The 18,835-nt window shown below is 41.1% G+C and overlaps 1 protein-coding gene across 4 annotated transcripts in view; it reads left to right on the forward strand.

Annotated features, from left to right (window-relative positions):
* Window positions 1–18,835, forward strand: part of grh (grainy head) — a 161,794-nt gene that overhangs the window by 107,008 nt on the left and 35,951 nt on the right. For all 4 annotated transcript variants that reach the window (XM_033343668.2, XM_033343667.2, XM_033343666.2 and 1 more), the window contains exon 4: window positions 4,366–4,791. In XM_033343668.2, coding sequence (XP_033199559.2) covers window positions 4,366–4,791 — 426 coding nt within the window. The remainder of the gene's footprint in view (window positions 1–4,365; window positions 4,792–18,835) is intronic.

Genomic DNA, 18,835 nt, shown 5'->3' on the forward strand with positions numbered 1-18,835 from the left:
CGATGGGTTTAACACATTGTAATAATTTTATATAAAAGATATCCAAAGTCATTTGTCTTGAAAATCACAGCTTGGATGACAAAGTTTTGTTCCAAGATACATGTTTTGCCGCTGTAAAATTTTATTTCCACATTTTCCTCGAAACTTAATTTATCTCACTTTTATGATCGAGCAATTATTTTTGCATAAGAATCGCCTCCTATCTACAATGTAAAATACTTTGAGTCGTATCCGGTAAAGCTAAATACTTGACACATATTTTTTTCAAACTTAACAATGACCGTGGAAACAACCACTACAAACCGCTTCAAACCCTATCCAACATAAATCCAACACAGTCTTCGATCTAAACTCACGAAACGTTACATCCACGACATCACCATTTTCCAAACCACCTGCATCTCTATTCCACGATCCAAGACTAACATGATCGTCGGTCTGAATCGTTTCTGTCACCGCTTCTCGACATTACCGAACCACGTCAAGCCCTGTCAAACGTAAGCACGTTGCTTCATCGATCGAACGATGCCACGTGAATTCAACCACATAATAAATTCAATCTAATACGATATGCGATCTACACTCGCAAGACATCCTGTTCGTCCAAACATCCATCACTTTCGCTACTTTCAAGCCGCGCAAGACTCTTTCCAAATTCAGAAACACGCGTGATATGCAAAGACACAGTGAAGTGAAAGTCTGAGAGAAATATAAGATGAAAGGGCGACAAGAATGCGTGGAGAACCAGCCGCCAAGCAAACTGGACGTTCAGTTGAACGAGCGTGTATCCCGGGCGGAGGCGGCTTTATTGAAATGCACACGAGGGAGCAACAGGGTGGGTTCTCGGGTCGCGTGGACAACACTCCTACGGAATATTAAACGCGTCTGTGCGTGGCGCGTCCCTCTTTATCTCGTCACGGTGCGTTCCACCTACCTGCAATATTTACGCGTTGAGGTAGGTGCGCAGGAACGAGGATGCAACAGCACGATAATGCATTCTGACGATCGCGAGCCACGGATACTGGCCGGACGATGCCTTCCAGAGACTCCTTTCCATTCAACGTTTCTTCTTCGTTCTCTCGTACTCAAGAACGATCAACCGAGACGAATGACGCTCGCCAATAGATCGATCCGAGCTGAGAATAAATTTAGAGAGAATGAGAGAGGCATATGACTCGTCGAGGAAGGAAGGATTACGCGCTTTTTGCCGAGACTACTCGTTGCGCCTGCTTGTGATACAATTTGTCTTGCATAGTCGTCATTCGTCCATCGACGTTCGATTATCTTTGCTGGATGAAGGAAATTGGATGAAAACGTTGCTCCCTCGGATGATGGAACAAAATTGTACATGCAAAGTATTTGTTTGCATCATTGTTGCAAAATATCGGATATGGGCTGTTGTGTAAAAAGACGAGGTGGATTATTATACGTGTCTGGTTTATTAAAGAGACGAGTGATAAAATTGTAATAGTCAGTGTATATTAAAATCACTTTAAATACAAGTACAGAGATAGTGTATACCGGTCGTTATCATCGCTCGTTCAGTGCTACTGTTCAATTCTACGCTCGCTATTCAACTGTATGACTCGTTATAATAACTCGCTATAATGATCGCTATAGTGATTCGCTGTACTAGAGAGCACGTTCGTCTATTTGTATCGACAGGAGGTATTATAAAAAGTTCGAATGTAACTCCGGTTTACGATTACAAATAACCGCGACGAATATTTTGTCCGGAGTTCGTTTATCTTTGAACCTAGCAAACCAAAACAATGTTGACACTCCAAGGCACAACAATATGAGTCATTCTCGATTCGAATCTTCCATTGACTCCTGTGCCGCTACAGACTTCTTTTAGAAACCACAATTACGATCGCTTTCTCGTTTTACTAATGTTAATAAATTTTCCTTGCGAAAGGAGTTCCTGCACGATTTTATTATCTTTCAACACGTTCACTGCTGGCCAATTTTACAACGCGCGTAATCATAGTGACGTAATTATCTGCAGTCTATTTACGATGCGACAAGTTGGCAAATATTTCACTAACTCGAGTCAACCGATCGATGTCGTATCGCCCATTAAAACTACAGCTTTCGTACCGAGAATCTTCCAACTTGCGAAACCGTCGACCAAAAGACGAAATGCGGTTCATCCAGGATATTCTGTTTGCCCATTCCCTACCGAGAAGTATCCACTCAGATGATCACGAATGAACTGATTACCCCGACTGTCGAGCATTATAATTCAAACGCGAAGCAACCCATCCATCGAATCTCGCGTATTCGCGCCCGATCCTCGCCGCGCCTGTGCAAACAGACGCCGAGGAAAATATTTGCACAGGATAACGCGGACCCCTCATTATCGGGATGGCTTGGTCCGCCGCGTTCGACCTGGTTTGGCCCCAGGTGCGCGAACAGCAGCGATCGAGAACGCGGCCAAGTTAGATAGAGGGACGAGGAAAGGATCGAAGTGGTGGAAACGAGAGGTGGGAAAGAAATGGAGGATAAGGGGAGTGTAAAGAAAAGAAAAAAGGAAGAGGGAGATTGATTCGACATGCATAAATTAGAGAGGATGAGCCTTTATTTCGTGCGCGAGGCTCACGGGTTCGGGATTGGGTTTGGAATTGGGATCCACGAGAGGAGTATAAATTGATGACTGTAGGCAAAAGGCAGGGGTTTATAATAATTAATCTTCGTGCGTGTATGTATATAAAGATGCCCCTCTCTGCTTCTCACCCTTCTCCAAGCTTCCTTCATCCTTCCTCTCGATCCCGCGTCTCTTCGTTCGTGTTCGAGGCATCTGCGTGCATCCGGCGTCGTGTATCTTTTTTTCATTATTTTCTTTTTTCATCTTTAGCGCTCTGAGGAATCTAAATGGAGCCGAGATTTGGATATCAACCGCTTGATCTGCCTGATCTTTCGTGAATTTTTCGTCGCTTATTACGATCCATGTTTTTTATTCGTATAAATAGATTCAAAATTCGGTTTCTTGGATGTTCAGTTTCTTGTATCGTTCCAATCGTTGATTCGTGTTGGAAACTTTTTTATGTTAGTTCGATCCATGCTATCTCGTCTTTAAATTCTCGACATTTAAATTCTTTTTCAATCCTCCGTTCTTTTTACATGTTTTCGATTCTGCGTCTTTCCTTTCGCATCTTGGCAACACAGCCGTACGCATCCAGCATCGTGTTCCGTGTTCCTTGAACGCCGATCTAAATATATCGAAAATTCTGTTCACTTCGTCTTCTTCGATATCAAGCAATTTTTATCCATCTACCCTTCATCCATGCTTGCGAAAAATTTTCTGGTTGATTAAATCGCGACCTAGCCGGAAAACCGAGCATCGTCCCCACCGGAAACGAAGTAATCTCGCTGACAAATATCCAGCTAGTTGGTCGAGCTTACGCGCGTGCAAACCTTCTAAGAGGCGATTAGATATCGCGACGCGACAAACGATAAATTATCGCTGCGTGCGTGTGTGGCAAGAAGGTGGCCTCGCGTCCTGGTGGCCATTGCCAGATTGAGGAATCATCAGCGAGTCTTAACGCATCGCGATTATAGTTAATTGATAAATTCGACGGACCAGCGGCGATTAATCGCCGCAAGACCGTCGCTCGTTTCTAACAGTTTATTGCACGGCGAATTCATCGGCAGGAGATCTTCCAGGAAATCCACGGAGAATCGCCTTGTCGAGACTTCTCGCGGATTAACCGCGCTTCTCGGCTACCGTCTAGGTACTCCATCAAACGTTTCTGAACGTACTGGAGACACGCGGAAATGTTCGAGCGAAAGGTATTCGCATAGATGTTGGAAAATGTAGACGCTTGCGATGTCGAGGAAAAGGTACTTTGACGTTGAACTATGCCGGACGAAGAAAACGATCGTGTGTGTTTGTAGAATTGTAATCGAGGTTCGAACCTTTCGCACGATAATTTACCAGCTAATGGCGTTAATGAATTAAGGTTAATGACAGGCTTCTGTTGTTGCATAGTTTTTATAATCGACGTCGAATAGCACGATCAGTCGTCTTCTATAGGAGCTCGTTTTATTACAAAACATTATTAATATTGGTAATTTGTACAATTCGTATTTTACTCGATCATCAAGCGGACCAATCTTCTCATAATAACACAACGAAGAAGTCTATCGAAAACTCTGACGATTCGAATATCTAACGAAAGATTACATGATTTATCGTTGATACGGATGAGCTATCGAACGTAACATTTACGTGGAAAGCCCATGAAACAAATTCAAACTTCATTTTATATTTCGTTTATCCGGAAGACTTACTTTCTATGTATAAATGTTCTATATTACAATCGTGCGAAATTTTTAGAAAGAAACGAACTTTTGGATTTACAGACGTCGAAGCCGCGGCGAGGAGGACACGAGCGGTGTAGACGAGAATTCTCAGCAACAGCAATCGGGCTACGTGGCCGGGCAGCGTGACACAGAGGAAGAGGAAGAGCTGGGGGCGGAAGAGGCGGCAGCGCAGGCGGCGCAGTCCCTGCAGAGCGGCGCCGAGGGCGCCGATCCAGAAGTACACAAGAGGGTTGCTGCCGTGCAGGTGCAGGTGCAGGGTATGGAGGGCGACTGGCGGACCTACTGCGAGCATCCGCTCTCGGTAGCGACCGCGGCGATGCTCAATCTCCAACAACAGCACCAAGTGTCGGCCGTTGCGAGCCACGGCGATGATCCAGCAGCTTCGTACGTCTACGAGTACTACAAAATCCCGGAGAAGAGCACCGCGGACGTCAAACTACCACCCACTCATGAACTCTGGTCCACGTGAGTCTGATTTCATTGCTCATAAATTTGGATTTAATTCTCTGTAACTGTAATTGTTTATAGCAACGAGAAAAAAGCGTAAGTGATTACTTAACATCTCGTGTGACACGTATACTGTCGGTGAAAAATTTGCAACCGCATTGCGTTTCCATGAAGAATATATAATAAGAATAAGGAAAATATGAATTTTCGCGACTCAGTATTCTATTTGCTTAGAAAATTTTGTAAAGAGAAATCTATTAAGATAAAGAAAGTTACTATATTGATATATTAATTTTGAATTAACAATACGAACAGCAGGAGATTTAATATAAGTACAGCTAGGAAAATTCAATTCTGTTTCGTTCTCATAATTGTATTTATAATCGAGGCGTTAAGAGATTAGCTTGAGATCTGGTGAACAGCAGTGCTACAAATAAATCATTCGATGCTAATATAATCGTGTACCGATGAAATACGATATCTCGCCAGTCACATAACGTTATAGAGGGTTAAATAGCTTTTGTCTGAGTGATAAACTGGCAGGGTGAGGAAAATACTTGTTGCCTCGCTGGCAATCTGAGCTCGAAAGATCTAATATCTCGATACGAGTAAGATGTATTGAATTGAATGCCTGATTAACGACGCTACGAACCAATCTACCCAACTTCATTTTCTGGAAATGTCTTAATTCCAGTACCGGAATATACGAATAACGTTCAATTTTTTTACAGATTACATCTTAATAAAGTCGATAAGATTAAAAGACACGTATACGTATATCGTTGTTTGTATAGAAATAAATTTTTAGATTCCAAGAATCGATTCTCATTGCGAGAAATCTTCATCGTTGCGAAATTAAAGATTCAAAGAAGGATTTAAATATTTCCTACGTAAACTTCTCGCTCGCGTCATTCTTCTGAACTGACTGATTTTATAATGAAAAACATGCATTATAACTTTAAATAACCAAGTTCTCAACCGTCTCCTACATATTCACAATCTACAGTAGATCATTCGAGCCACACCCAGCCTGTCGAAGAACAAAAATTTCCAAGGCTCCGATCGAATAATTAATTTTTCAAGAACACGAATCTTAAGGCCGCGAACCAAAGAAACCTATTTCTCTGTTTGCAGCCGCGCCTTTACAATCTCTTATAATTGTACCGAAAACGCCAGCTGCTCGCACTGTTCATTGCAAAAAGCAATTACCGAACGTAAGATTCTCTCCCTTTTTCAAATGAGAAAAAATACCGAAACGCATTCGCTCCGGGACAGCAGCGGCCATTGGAACTATACATTATCGCGCGATTGCATTGCTAATGCGGAATGACGTGTTGTGCCTCGCCGTTGAACCCATGGCATATTAGTATCTGCGTCTTAAGCCGTGCACAAAGATAAAAATCACCGCTTTCCACAGTTATCCCGCAACGCCTTCCCCGTGATTCACGTGCGTGGAAACATTGCATACAGGGTGTCTATCGATAACTGCGAAAGTACGATCAATGCGAATTCAAATAATCGAAGCTTCGTATAATTGAAAAAATCCTGCTTCGTTGTTTCCACACGTGGAATATCGCGATTAGATAGCAGATCTTTATGCGGTCTTATATTTTCTACGAATACAATTACAGAAATAAAACTGAAAGTGATATTTGTTTTATCTAGTGACAACCATAACTGATATTCTACTTTGAATATCGTAGATATCTACGTATTATCTATGTGCATTTGTTCATTTTTGCACATTTATATCTCACGCAAGTTTATGAATACCTACAGGACAATGACGATATACATACATATTCTACGTTAAAAGTACAGCGCTTGTTATAATATTTAGTAGATAAAGCAACTTTCTACCTACGTTCCATTCTTTTCGATTACATTTATATAAATACGAACTTACATAATATCCGCGGCCCGATTTATCAGATTCTGTACGGAAAGCAACAGGAAAGATCTTCTTCGCGTACTGCTAATTATATGGCAGCGTAGTATAATAACGGATATTTGAGTGGTTATTGATAGACACCCTGTATATGCGCGCGATTGCCAGCAATTGAATAACGTATTATAGAAATCTCCATAGCATCGTCATCTTCTGCCTTCTACCTCGTGTTTCTTTCAACTACGGTCGCATATAGGAAAGAAAAGACGTCGCCGGTGGTCGAGTAAACTTTGACGAATCTATTTTTTGCTTTGCTTAAGACGCGTTTTTGTGAATTATTCCGCGACCTCTTCGTCGCGATGCTTTTTACCGAGCGCCAGATGACCGACGTTGATCGAAATGTCTCTTGAGAATGGATGTCCGTGTGCCCCAGCGATTAAATCGACGAACTCGATTTTTGCCGCGCTGCTTTTTCCCAGCGTCGTTTGTCATCATTTTTGGAGTTCTCTTACCGAGAGAGTACCGCGATGTAAAGTCTGTTTTATATATATTTCGGATGGACACTGCGATTCGCCTTGCGAAGATGATCGTAAAATCATTCGCTTGATTATTGGTATCGTCCGTTTTCGAAAAACTATATAACTCCTGTTGTAGTACTTTTGTACTTTTATAGCGACATTGAATTGTTTACCGTGTTTGGGGAATATCGGCATAGATAATTTTATTCCGTGCTACGTATCGTCACAGACCATGCGAGTTTTGAATAAAATATCGCATCGTAACATAAATCTATTCTGTTCTTATATCTGTTGCAACATACATACGAAGAACACATCATACGTAGAAACTGGATGACTTTACGTTACAACCTAATGATTTCTTGCGTTCTGTCATCATACACTTGATTAATTATTAGCGGTTCGAGTAAAGTAACAGTCGTAAGAGGAAAATCTACGTTATTGTCTACGAGGTACATGAGTCATTTATTCTGTATATTATAATTGGAAAATAATGTTGATATTTATTAACCACACGTATTATAAGGAGAACTAAGTTATACTGAATATTTTATCGTAAACATATCTCATTGAAATTTATAACACGTTAAAAATTAATAAGAGTCCCGTAACACACGAGCAAGCTAACGACCAATGCGTTACATAGAAATTGGTTAATGCGCTTGCTAACACCTCTTTAATACAAATCTTTCGTAAAAATTTGAATATTCTTAGACATTCAGCATATGTAAAAAAAAAAAGAAAAAGCAAAGAAAAGAAAGTATCAGTGAAAGCATAAACGTTGTTCGGACAAAGCAACACGTTGGTAGAGCGTGTAAAGCGCGGGTCAAAGGGTTGGTGGTTCCGTAAACGCGTGCGTGACGACTAGTTGCATCGGAAGAGAACTCGATTAGCGTAGATCGCCAGATAGCCTGCGTGTAAACGTCGTTGAAAACACTTTCAACGCGGCACGACGCTTTATTAACATCCACGTTTCCCCGTATCTCGATTAATAGTCTCGCGTGCATAATTGAATGCTTGCGGGTAGCATAATTTATCGCGACCACGGACTATGTGGAACAATCGTACACGCTTCGGACACGCTCGAGAATTCTCTTCGTGAAAATGTAAATTCGTCATGAATCAAGAAGGAACCTTCTTTTCCTTCTTCTTCTTCTTCTACTTCTTCTTCTTCTTTTCACTGGTTCAGGGGATTTCGTTATTTTTTATCTTTATTCCTTCATTCTTTCCTTGCTCCTTCTTCGATGTTGAGAATCGAGATTAATGACAGACGACGATGTGCCTGTCGACGTGCCGCCAGATAGATTTTCTCCATAAGAGAAATAGATTTATTGTGAAGGTTTATTGCGCTATTACGCGAAATTTATTGCGCCTGGACACGATATTCGTCGGTGTGCTTGAAAACTGAAAGCTTGCAGGAAGTTAGACGCTAGGCAGTTTCTCCTGGTTCTTTAGTGCTAATACTACTCGATGGTGCTTAAAAAATATTCTTTCGAAGAGTGAAATTTACGAAGCTGATCATACATTTTTGCTATATTGCAGATAAATTTAATCACGACGTCCTTGTTCTGTTTTCGATTCTTGTATCCATTATAGAAATCGATGGAATTTACGCGGAAATTTTTCTGCGTGTTTTTGTGCGGAATCAAATTTGCGAAACTGATCGTCGATCTTCGCGGAATTAAATTTACGAAGCTGTTCGTGTATCTTTCTTCTTTGGGATAATTATTCTTTTTTTCCAATTCTCGGTAACGATTAAAATTAATGTTTGCATAGCGACGTTCTTTTCTAGAGGTTTTCGCGCGGCACTAAATTTACGAAGTCGATTTTGTATTTATGTGGAGTTAAATTTAGCTACTATAGCCATAGCAAATAAAATAAAGCTAAACGTATGTCTTTGTTTCACGAAATCATTGTTCCTCTTCTTCGATTCTTATTAATGGTAGAAATCACCTTTTGGAGATCTCCGCGATATCACCGAGACACATAAAGAACAAGGAGTCTAAGAAAAAAGAAATTCTGCATAAAAGACCAATTTCGTTGCCAGGTAAAAAGAGGAACTGTCAGGTCGAACGTTAAATTTATCAAGCCTAATCGATCAATAAATTTCATTTATGTTCCTATCTCTCATGTAAACATAGTTACGCCGATGAACAGCTAAAGTAACACGCCTTGCCTAATTCATTACTGAAAACATTCCTGACTTCAATGTACCGTTTACTTCACGGATTCGAAGAATATTTACAATTTCCAACACTTGAAACATCTTCGTTAACTACTGCCTCTGCTTCTTCACGATAGAAAAATACACCAACCAAGTCAAACAACGAACAGAATTACGAGACACAAACTCGCACAAACGTTAAGAGATTCGTCAAAATCAGTCCGTAAAACCTCGTAATCCAGAGCAGAAAACAAATTGCAGAAGCGATGAAATGAATAATCAACGGGTGCGCGATAAAGAGAGAAGAAGGAAAAGCTGAGCAATCGCTAGAGAATCGATAACGCGTTTTTCACTGCCCGCTGGTAATTACATTCGGCCGGAGAGTGGAGTTTGGCGAACAGTGGCAAACAGTGGAAGATCGGCACGAGGCGTCGCTCGAGCAGAACGATCTTCTTGCATCGATCACGCTGCCGAACTGCATCGCACGCTCCCGAATCAAACGTAACCGCACTCTGTTTAATCACAGTTTAAAATCGCGGATTCACCCGGTGGAACGCCACGAAATCGACCTCCGTGACGACCCAGCCACTCGCCATAAATCTCCAAGCGTTCTCCCCGACACAAAAGCCAACAAACAACCGCTGTACTGTTTACAGTATACCATACTTGACGATGGAATCTTAAAATCTTTTCAGTTTCTTTAAAGTCCTGGTTGGCTTTGAAAATCTTCAGAGCTCTTGTAGGTTCTGAAAGCTCGACAAGTATTGAATATATTACGAGCGCAGGCAATATCTTCCATGTAAAATATTAACGAAAGTCTATAAATTTTAGTCGGTTAGCGTAATTCACCTGCGTTATTCGCTTTGCAGGTTGTAGTAAACCTCGTTATCGACTTGAACAAGACGTAGAAAATGAAGCAAATGGTCCGCGAAACCCCGCCTGTACACGTAAACAAATCGCCAATTCGAATTTCATAATCGATACACCGCTATATCAAAGGGTAAATCAACGAACCTTGGCAAGAAGAGTTCGCAGCCTATATTTATATCGACGCCTTCCAACGAGGCCTTCCGGTCCATTTGCTCGGTTTGCAAACTCTCATGCTGTTCTCTCGTCCCGTGAGAGAGCGTCTGGTTGGATTCGTGACACGGGGCTCCCTCCTCTCTTTATTTTGGGTCTGACTGGTAGCAGCCAGCCGATCGAGAGCGCCCCTATCCCCGTGGAATCGAGAAACGGCTAAGAGTAAACCCCTCTCTCCTTCCTTTTCCTTCGTTCGTCTCGGTATATATATATATGTATATACATACCCTTGCCAAGTTTTGATTTATATCGGCCGCTTAGCATATTTTGTAATTTACTGTTGAGAATCCTTAACGTACGGATCGAACAAGGAGGGGAGCGCTGGCCAAGGGCGACGAATGCAACGAGACGAGACGCGAGCAAAGAGAAACGAGAGCAAAGAGACGAGAGAAGGCTACAGTGGCATCGAGATCAGAGCAGAGAGTCGTTCCGTGTTACCACCCCGTGGGGAGATGCCGCCCTAATCTTCCCTCGCATCTTCGCCAGGTTCTCCTCTCTTCGTCTGTTCGGCTGGCCGCGTCCTCGTCCCACCGATTCTATCTGCTCCGCTATCTCCACGACCAGCCTCCATCGCGTCGTTTCTATCTCTTTCGCCCGATGGCTCCCGCGGGGACCGCGTCCCGATACCATCTCGACAATTTGTACGCCGGTGGATCGTTAAAACTGCACGGGAAAGGGAGGACGCGCGAGAGCCACGGTAACGGCGGCCTAATCCAATTTCATTGTGTCGCGAGTTTGTCGAGGGACTTCTTCTTCATGGGAGACGCTACCAGAGTCGTTTCCTCTTCGATGAGCTTCGTAATACCGCGTCGGTTTCGGTTTGAAGTAGTTTTTTTCTGTGATTCTTCTTCTGGGAGATGGCACGGGGTTGCAATACACTGACGTTTGAACGATCGTCTGGTTGTTGGTTTTAGCGATGGAATTATTGTTACCGATTCGGAACTTGTCACTTTGCAATTTAACTAAACAAAGTAGCTTGTAAATTTACGACGGCTACAGATAGTATTTGGACACCGTCGTATTTATCACGGCAGTTACGTTCTGAATAATCGAGTCTGATCGTATGCATGTTAAGTTTCGTTGCTCTCGAGCGATTACAAAAATTGAATACCACGAAAATGAAAGAAAAACGTTTCGACGTGTGCAAATTCTATTTCGTAGCCACTGTACTTTGCGCGTGCACTTCGATCGTGAGTAGCTACGATTAAAACGGTACGATGAAAATAAATAGATATAGGTAACCATGACTATGAACGTGACACAAATCACAGACGATTAAAATACGAAGAATTGAACAATTGTACGAAAATAAATTTCGATATAAAATTCTGCGATACCTTCTCACGAGATTGGTGCGAGATTCCTCTGCGAGATTCTCACACTTTGAAAAGCTCGAGAAACGGCATTTTTTCGCTACGACTAAGAACATCAGAGAAGTTCCGTGTTAAAAAGCCTCGCTGAATCGCGGAGGAACTCGAACAAGAAATTCGAAGAAAAACGAAAGATCGTTATAAGAAACTCAATTAATCGCAATCGACAACAACTTTCTCCCGGCAAATCGATGAAAATTCCGGCGACAGCCGGATGATTTGTCTTACGGTAGCGAAAGAATCCTGTCCAGACGTTTTTCTCCGTGTGTCTTCGCGATGATGTACGATTTTAACGGTGTGGCATTTGTACTCGCGAACGAAATACCTCCGCTTGAAGGCTTTGACAACGGTATATGCTTAACCCAGACCTTGCGCTCGTGGTTCGAGCGTATATCCTGACTATTAGCGAGCGATACCTAACCCCCGAGAAAATCATCCTCCAGTATCATTTCCTCCAATAACCATGGATAAGTCTAATAGCTTGTACGATGGTCTCTTTGGTGTAGAACATCTTAAAATTTAAATTATCTGCCTTTAATCTACGAAGTGCAAAATCATGGAAGAAGAAGTACTATTTTGCTTGCGGTCGTTCGAAGTTCTTTTGCGAGGCTTCTAAGGTTGTTTAGAGAGATTGAATTTTGAAATTTGTGTTACGGCGAGCCTGAGAACGATAGGAGGAAGGTGTTGAGTTATTTCATTTGTACGCAATAATTCTCTCTTTATTAGCGATCGGAGTTCGATTTCGCCATCTTTCTACTGGTTGTATCGATTTAATCTTTGAATAACGACTTCAGCTATTGACGCGCACGGTGTGTCGATTTCAATCGTCTTACTTATCCTTCGATTCTAATTGACACTATCGCGCTTCGAAATTTGCGAGTTTCCGTAAAAAGATTCAAGAAGAGGAGCGTAACGATGACTAGCGTAATCGATCAAATATTATTATCAAAAATAAAGATCTTACAACGCTCGCGCGATTTCAAAGATTTCTTCTCAGCATTTCACAATTCTTTCTCCAAAATTGAACTGCAACGAGTTTCCTATTTTTACATTCGCGTCAATATTAGATTCCAGCGACACGGAATCTTATCCGTTTGCTTTCCCCGCCGCCTGTGCCGCAACTTTTCTTCTTCCCCAAGAGTTTCTTAATCCCCGGCTTTAACGTCAACCGAACGAAAGGAGAGTTACGTTCATAAATGACCATAATTACGCTCGGTCCTCGCGGATCTTCTCTCGGCGATATCTTCGAGAAAACCACGATAAATTCACGCATTCTATGGGCCTGCTTAGGCCTGTGCAAAGTTTGTAAAGCATCCCGTGACGGTGCTAACGACAGTCGAGAGTTCTGTATATACTTGCGCAATCCCTAAGACGCGGCTTTAAAGTACATTTGAATCCAGTGAACGTATGGATTTTGTATTAATCGAACATTTCCCTAAGTTCGAACCAAGGATACATGCCACGATACTCAAGAATAAATCTATGGAAATTACGTCGGAAATTATCACTGTCCCGATCTATGATTCTGTAAATTTCTCAAGGAAGTTTTCTGAAAGATCGCGAACACGTGAAACGATCGATCTCGATGCAGGTTCGTAGCTTAAAAGATTTCTTTTTCTTGTCATTTTGTTTTCTTTTGTTTTCTTTGGTACGAGTTAGGTGCGATAGAAGAATGACGAAATTTACGCTAGAGACAAGACTCGATTTCAGTGAAACAATAAATTTTCCAGGTTGATACGACGACGATCGAGACTAGGAATTGGCGTGGCTGAAATGTGAAAGTCAGCCACGGTACATTTTCGTACGAGCAGCGTGATAACACTGCGGAATTTACGACGTTAAAGACATCGACGCAGCTGCACAACGCGAGCCGTAGTATTTTATACACGAGCCTCTGCGAGTTTTATTTTCGTCGCGCTGATCTCTTGCGCGAGGAATGTTCTTCTATTAAACTTTAGAATCGAGTAAAAAAAGAAGGCAGGAAAATGTGAGAAAGTAGATGGGAGATTCATCGCTGTTTATTTCATCCGGCCGGTTATTTCAATTTAGAGGAAGGATATAACTTGGACACGGCTTTATTGTTTCTGAATGGTTGGAAGTTGAATGTCGATTTAACAGCAAAGAACGAATTTCATTGAGAAGAATTAATTTATTTGCTATTTAACGTTCTCTTTCGCTCCTCTGGCAGCACATTAGCGTTCAAAGAATTCACGATTGTAATAAATTAGCATTATATTTGTAACATATTTACAATTCTAATAATGTGATTTAATATATTTAATATTAAAGAATGCTATTTTTCCATTTATGTCCTCGCAATTTGAAGTTTCACAAAAATATAGATTTGCATAGAAGTGCCTAGTCTGACTGTTAATGACAACCGTGATCATTCGAGTGTCGAGAAAATCCTCTATGAAGATGGAAATATGGTGACACTAAGCTGGTTACGGGAGAAAATAGAAAGAAGGAAGAAAATAAGAAAAAGGGGAAAATAGAAACGGAGAGGAATAGAAACAGAAGGCAAGCGTAAAGAAGAGTACAATTATTGCGAAATAAACTAGAAGTAAAAGAAAGATAGATAGACAAGGGATGGTGGAAAGAACGAAGTAGTTAACGAATGAACGAAAGAAATGTGATAAAGAGAATGTTTATATAAAGATAAAATATTTAAAGACAAAGAGAAGAGGTAACCAAAGAAACGATATATTTTTATACTATTCTAGTTATCTGTCAGTTAACACTAGAATTACCATACCAGTAAAATTGACTGGTTTTACAATTTTATTTTAAAATTCTTACTTTATGTTATATTTTCTCCCCGCAATGATGTAATGACTTTCGCAACGATAACTAAAAGAACAATATAATGAATTCTATTTTGTTTTTTTATGTATTCAAACTGAAAATAATTTTGCATCAAGGCTACTTATACCAATTACAGATAAAATGACTGGCACTTGTCAAAGTGCAAAAGGGTCCCACAATCTGTTTATCGAATCCCAATTAACCAGTTTCCTCGTTTTGTACAATTTCTCACTCGTTTTTTAAATTTTTTCTACGTATCATTCGATATGACAATATCAGTTATCAGGAAAATTCCGAATCGATCGCTAGATCGCTAGATGCTAACACTAGAAATACCACACCAGTCGAAATGACTGGTTTTACAATTTTATAAATGTGTCAACCTTCGTTTAGGGACGATGATCTCAGATGGATTAATAATACTAAAAATGTACTACATAACATGGAATTCCTTCTCTAAGAAAGTAATAAATCAATAAATATAAAAATATTCCATTATATATATTTTTAAAGACCAATCATTTTGACTGGCTTTGCTAGAAATAGCTTCGTGTTAACTATTCGTGGTTCTAGCGTCAAACTTTACTTTTGTTTCATGTTTATAAACCACGTGAAGCCAAGTCCAATTTCCAAATCACAGGCTGAAATAAATACAATGGAATACGAAAAAAATACAACCACGAAACACGTATTTTTACGAGATATGATAAAGACATAATACATCTATATCTATTCTTATGGAAAGTAAAAGTGTCGAATAATTGGATAGACACACGAACGTGTATCTTCATCTGGCGCGGTATCGTGCGAGGATACGCGCAGACGGAGGCACGAAACGCGTTGCCCTTAACGACGCAAAATTATTATTATCCCTGACGCGGGACGGTGCCATTAAGCGGCGGGAAAGATTTTGCCAGACGACAAAAGCTCGGCTCGCGATCCCAGTGAGCTTCTCGCGAGATAATGTCGAGTAGGGAGGGCTGTTACGCTCGAGTCGGGTCACTTATGGCGCGCCACGGGGTTGCAACGTCGGCGTACGGTTTCACAGCAAGCCGCCGCCGTAAAGACGGTCCAGGAACATCACCGTTTTAATCTAAACGCCCCTAGCCGTGAGTGACAACCGCGATACGCGACACTCGAACGACGAAGCTAACGAAACCAGCAAATACTTCCTTACATTCGTCGACGATCGAAATTTCCCAAGATTATTCGCTCGTCCCTCAAATAACGCAGCTCCCCTAGTCATCGAGCATCCAATACTTCAGCAAACAAATTGCTTATTCCTGTATATTTATTTACTATAAGATGGTAGCATAAATAACTGCGAATTCTAAGGTAAATTTTGAAAAGTAATAAATTTTGAATAAAATATTTAAAAGGATAGAGTTAAGTTTCGAGTGATTCATCCAGTGGTGTTGAGTGGAGATTCGAAGAGGAAGGTTGAACTCAATTTTGTGAGGATCGAAGGGTAGAATTTCAGCTTAATCGGATTATTATAGGAAAATAGCGTAACCGACGGAGTTATTCGTCCCATAAATAACATGATTCTTCTAATCTTCTGTTCGAATTCGCCCTAAGTCGAACTAGGATTTTACTTTAGCGACAAACAATTAATTTATCGAAACTTTCATTCGATTTGCCTGGCAACGTTCACCCAAGATTCATCTGACGTAACTGATCGTACAACACGAAATGCACCGTGAAGAGTTTCTTTCAGTTACGTTACGCAATTAACGATGGAAAGTTCATATTTCCAAGGATTAGCGTCTGAAGTATCGGCGTCGATATTGTTGCTCGCGTTCGGCGACACTACTTAATCGTTTCCCGCAATCCGGCCGGGTGTCGTTGAGTTTTTGTCGGTTCTTTCTCCTCGACACGCGATAGCGTATCATTACATCTCCGACTTACATAGTAACAAGGGATGCATTACGCGTTGTGAAATGGAATTCGAACCGATCGCTCACTCGCTCGCGGTGGATTTCATTTCGCTGTGCTTGCGTTTCCTGTCATTGGCGATAATAACGTTGTATCCGTTCGAATTGATCAATCCTCCATCACTTTCCAGAACCTGTTCCCACTCTTTCGTTTCTCTTTTTCCTTCTATTTTCTTGCTCTTCAAATTCAACAATCGAACAGAGCGAGGATAGCATGACTGATAGAAATTTCATTTCTCCTTCTATCGTTCGATGCAAACGCGATACTCGTGCAAGTTTCTTGCCCGAGAATCAGAAAATTGCAGTTATTCCGAGTTATCGTCGAGTATATTTACCTGGTAATTTATGAATTAAAGTCGAAGCGATAACGTTTCATTAAAGAACTTCCTGAAAAGCATTTTCATTAAACGATATTATTCTTATTAATTCGTTCGCGTATTCCGCTGTTCCTTAAACTTCGAAAGAAAATGTCGTTCGTTTAAACGCGGAATTAAAAATCACGATGTTAACTTAATGTTTGAATAAAAAATGTAACGGCGCGATTATCGTGTACAATGCCGTACAAATAAATTTAAGGAGATAAAAAGATCCACGAATTTACTAAATATGTAGAATCCATCCCCTCTAAGTTCCTTTATTGCCTAATTAGAAATATTTCGCCATTTAACCAGCCTTTAAAATGTGCATCACGAGCGCGTTAAAACGAGACCTGTTTTATTATCCCGCGGCCGTGTGAAAAAAGTCGAAGCACTGCCGCGTTATAAAAAGTCATTAAAAGGTCGACTTTTGACAAAGACGGGCGGCAGGCATTCGCAATGACCGACCGCGGTGTCGCTTTTTATTACACTGGCCGGTTATCATTGCCCGAGGATCTTGTAGAAAACGAATCCTTTCGTACACGATTCTTGCGTAGCTTCTATTTTCAGTAGCGCATGAATCATCCACCGGCGAAGGTGGTTATTACACTTGGTCATGCGTCATCTTCGAAAGTGGTCCACGATTTTCGTGACTGTGGAACTTTCTTGAATCATTACCGATTCAGTGACGACAGGTCACCGAGAAGCGGAACAGGCAATTAGCTTTGTTAACTCGAAAGTCACAAATGAGGTGTAATGAAATGTTTTAGAGATTCAAAATGAAACGGAGTGGAACTTGAGTGAATTTTTAAGTGCTGATTAAATGTAAGAAACGGTCTGGAATTTTGCTCTTCCGGTATAAGTAGAATATATACGCACGTCGTATTGGCTTGTGCTTATCGTTGGAGGATTACAGAAATTCTGAAAGAGCGATAAGAAGCGAAAGGCTGATACGAAGGTCGAGGATGACTATGAAATCAAGGCTTTAAGGAAACGAACGTAACTGTGATGTACAGGGAAGATTTGATGCATGTAACAAGATGCATAAATCTGATTTAAGAAGCAAAAAGAGCTAAAACTTCCAGCCTGAATGAGTTGAAGATTCCCGCGAAAAGAAAATGCGAGAGTATTAAACTGAGGATCGTTACAAAGAAGAATACTAAAGTATATAGCAAAGATCTAGAAAACATAATCACAAAATAAACATATAAACTTGGACTGCCTACAAAGAATTTGAATTGGCTATGAAATTGGTAACAACTTAAAAAGCGCAATGAAAAAGAACAGAAAAATACGAACTTAGGCGCACCGGAAGGAAGAATGCTAAAAAAGTTAACAACCTTAAAAAAACGATGAGAAGCAACGCAAAAATACAAACTTGAACTGACCACGAGAAAGAACGCTGGAAAAATTATTAACGATCTAAAAAACGCGATGAAAAAGAACGCAAAAATACTCAGACTCGGACTCGCCACAAAGTAGGATGGTAAAAAAAACCTAAAGAACCCAATGGAAAAGAACAACAGAAGGATCAGCTTAGGATCACCGCAAAGAATACTAAAGAAACGTAGTAAAAACCTAGGAAACATGGAACTCTCAGGAGTACGAAGTTATCCCTTCCAAGGATCCTCACGAAAGACGTGTAGCGCGGTCTTAACTCCTTATTACGCGTCTCGTTGTCCGTTTTATCGTTACGCGGAGATCTGTCGACTACGAGGAACCTGGCGTGCCTACTACAAGGATGGCCTCTGACCCACTTGACGAGGGCCTCGTGTCACGTCGTAAAACGAAACGGGCCCGGAGAACGAGAATCGGCCGCGGGACGAGTGGCATGGCCCGTTTTCGCTGTCTACCGGTGCTTTATGCCCGACACGTAACGCGAGCGCGTTCCCCTTTATTTGAATTTATGATCACAAAACGCCGTAAACGTTTCCTCCTTCTTTTCTT

This window comes from Bombus vancouverensis, chromosome 14, assembly GCF_051014615.1.
Source record: "Bombus vancouverensis nearcticus chromosome 14, iyBomVanc1_principal, whole genome shotgun sequence".
NCBI lineage: Eukaryota > Metazoa > Arthropoda > Insecta > Hymenoptera > Apidae > Bombus > Bombus vancouverensis.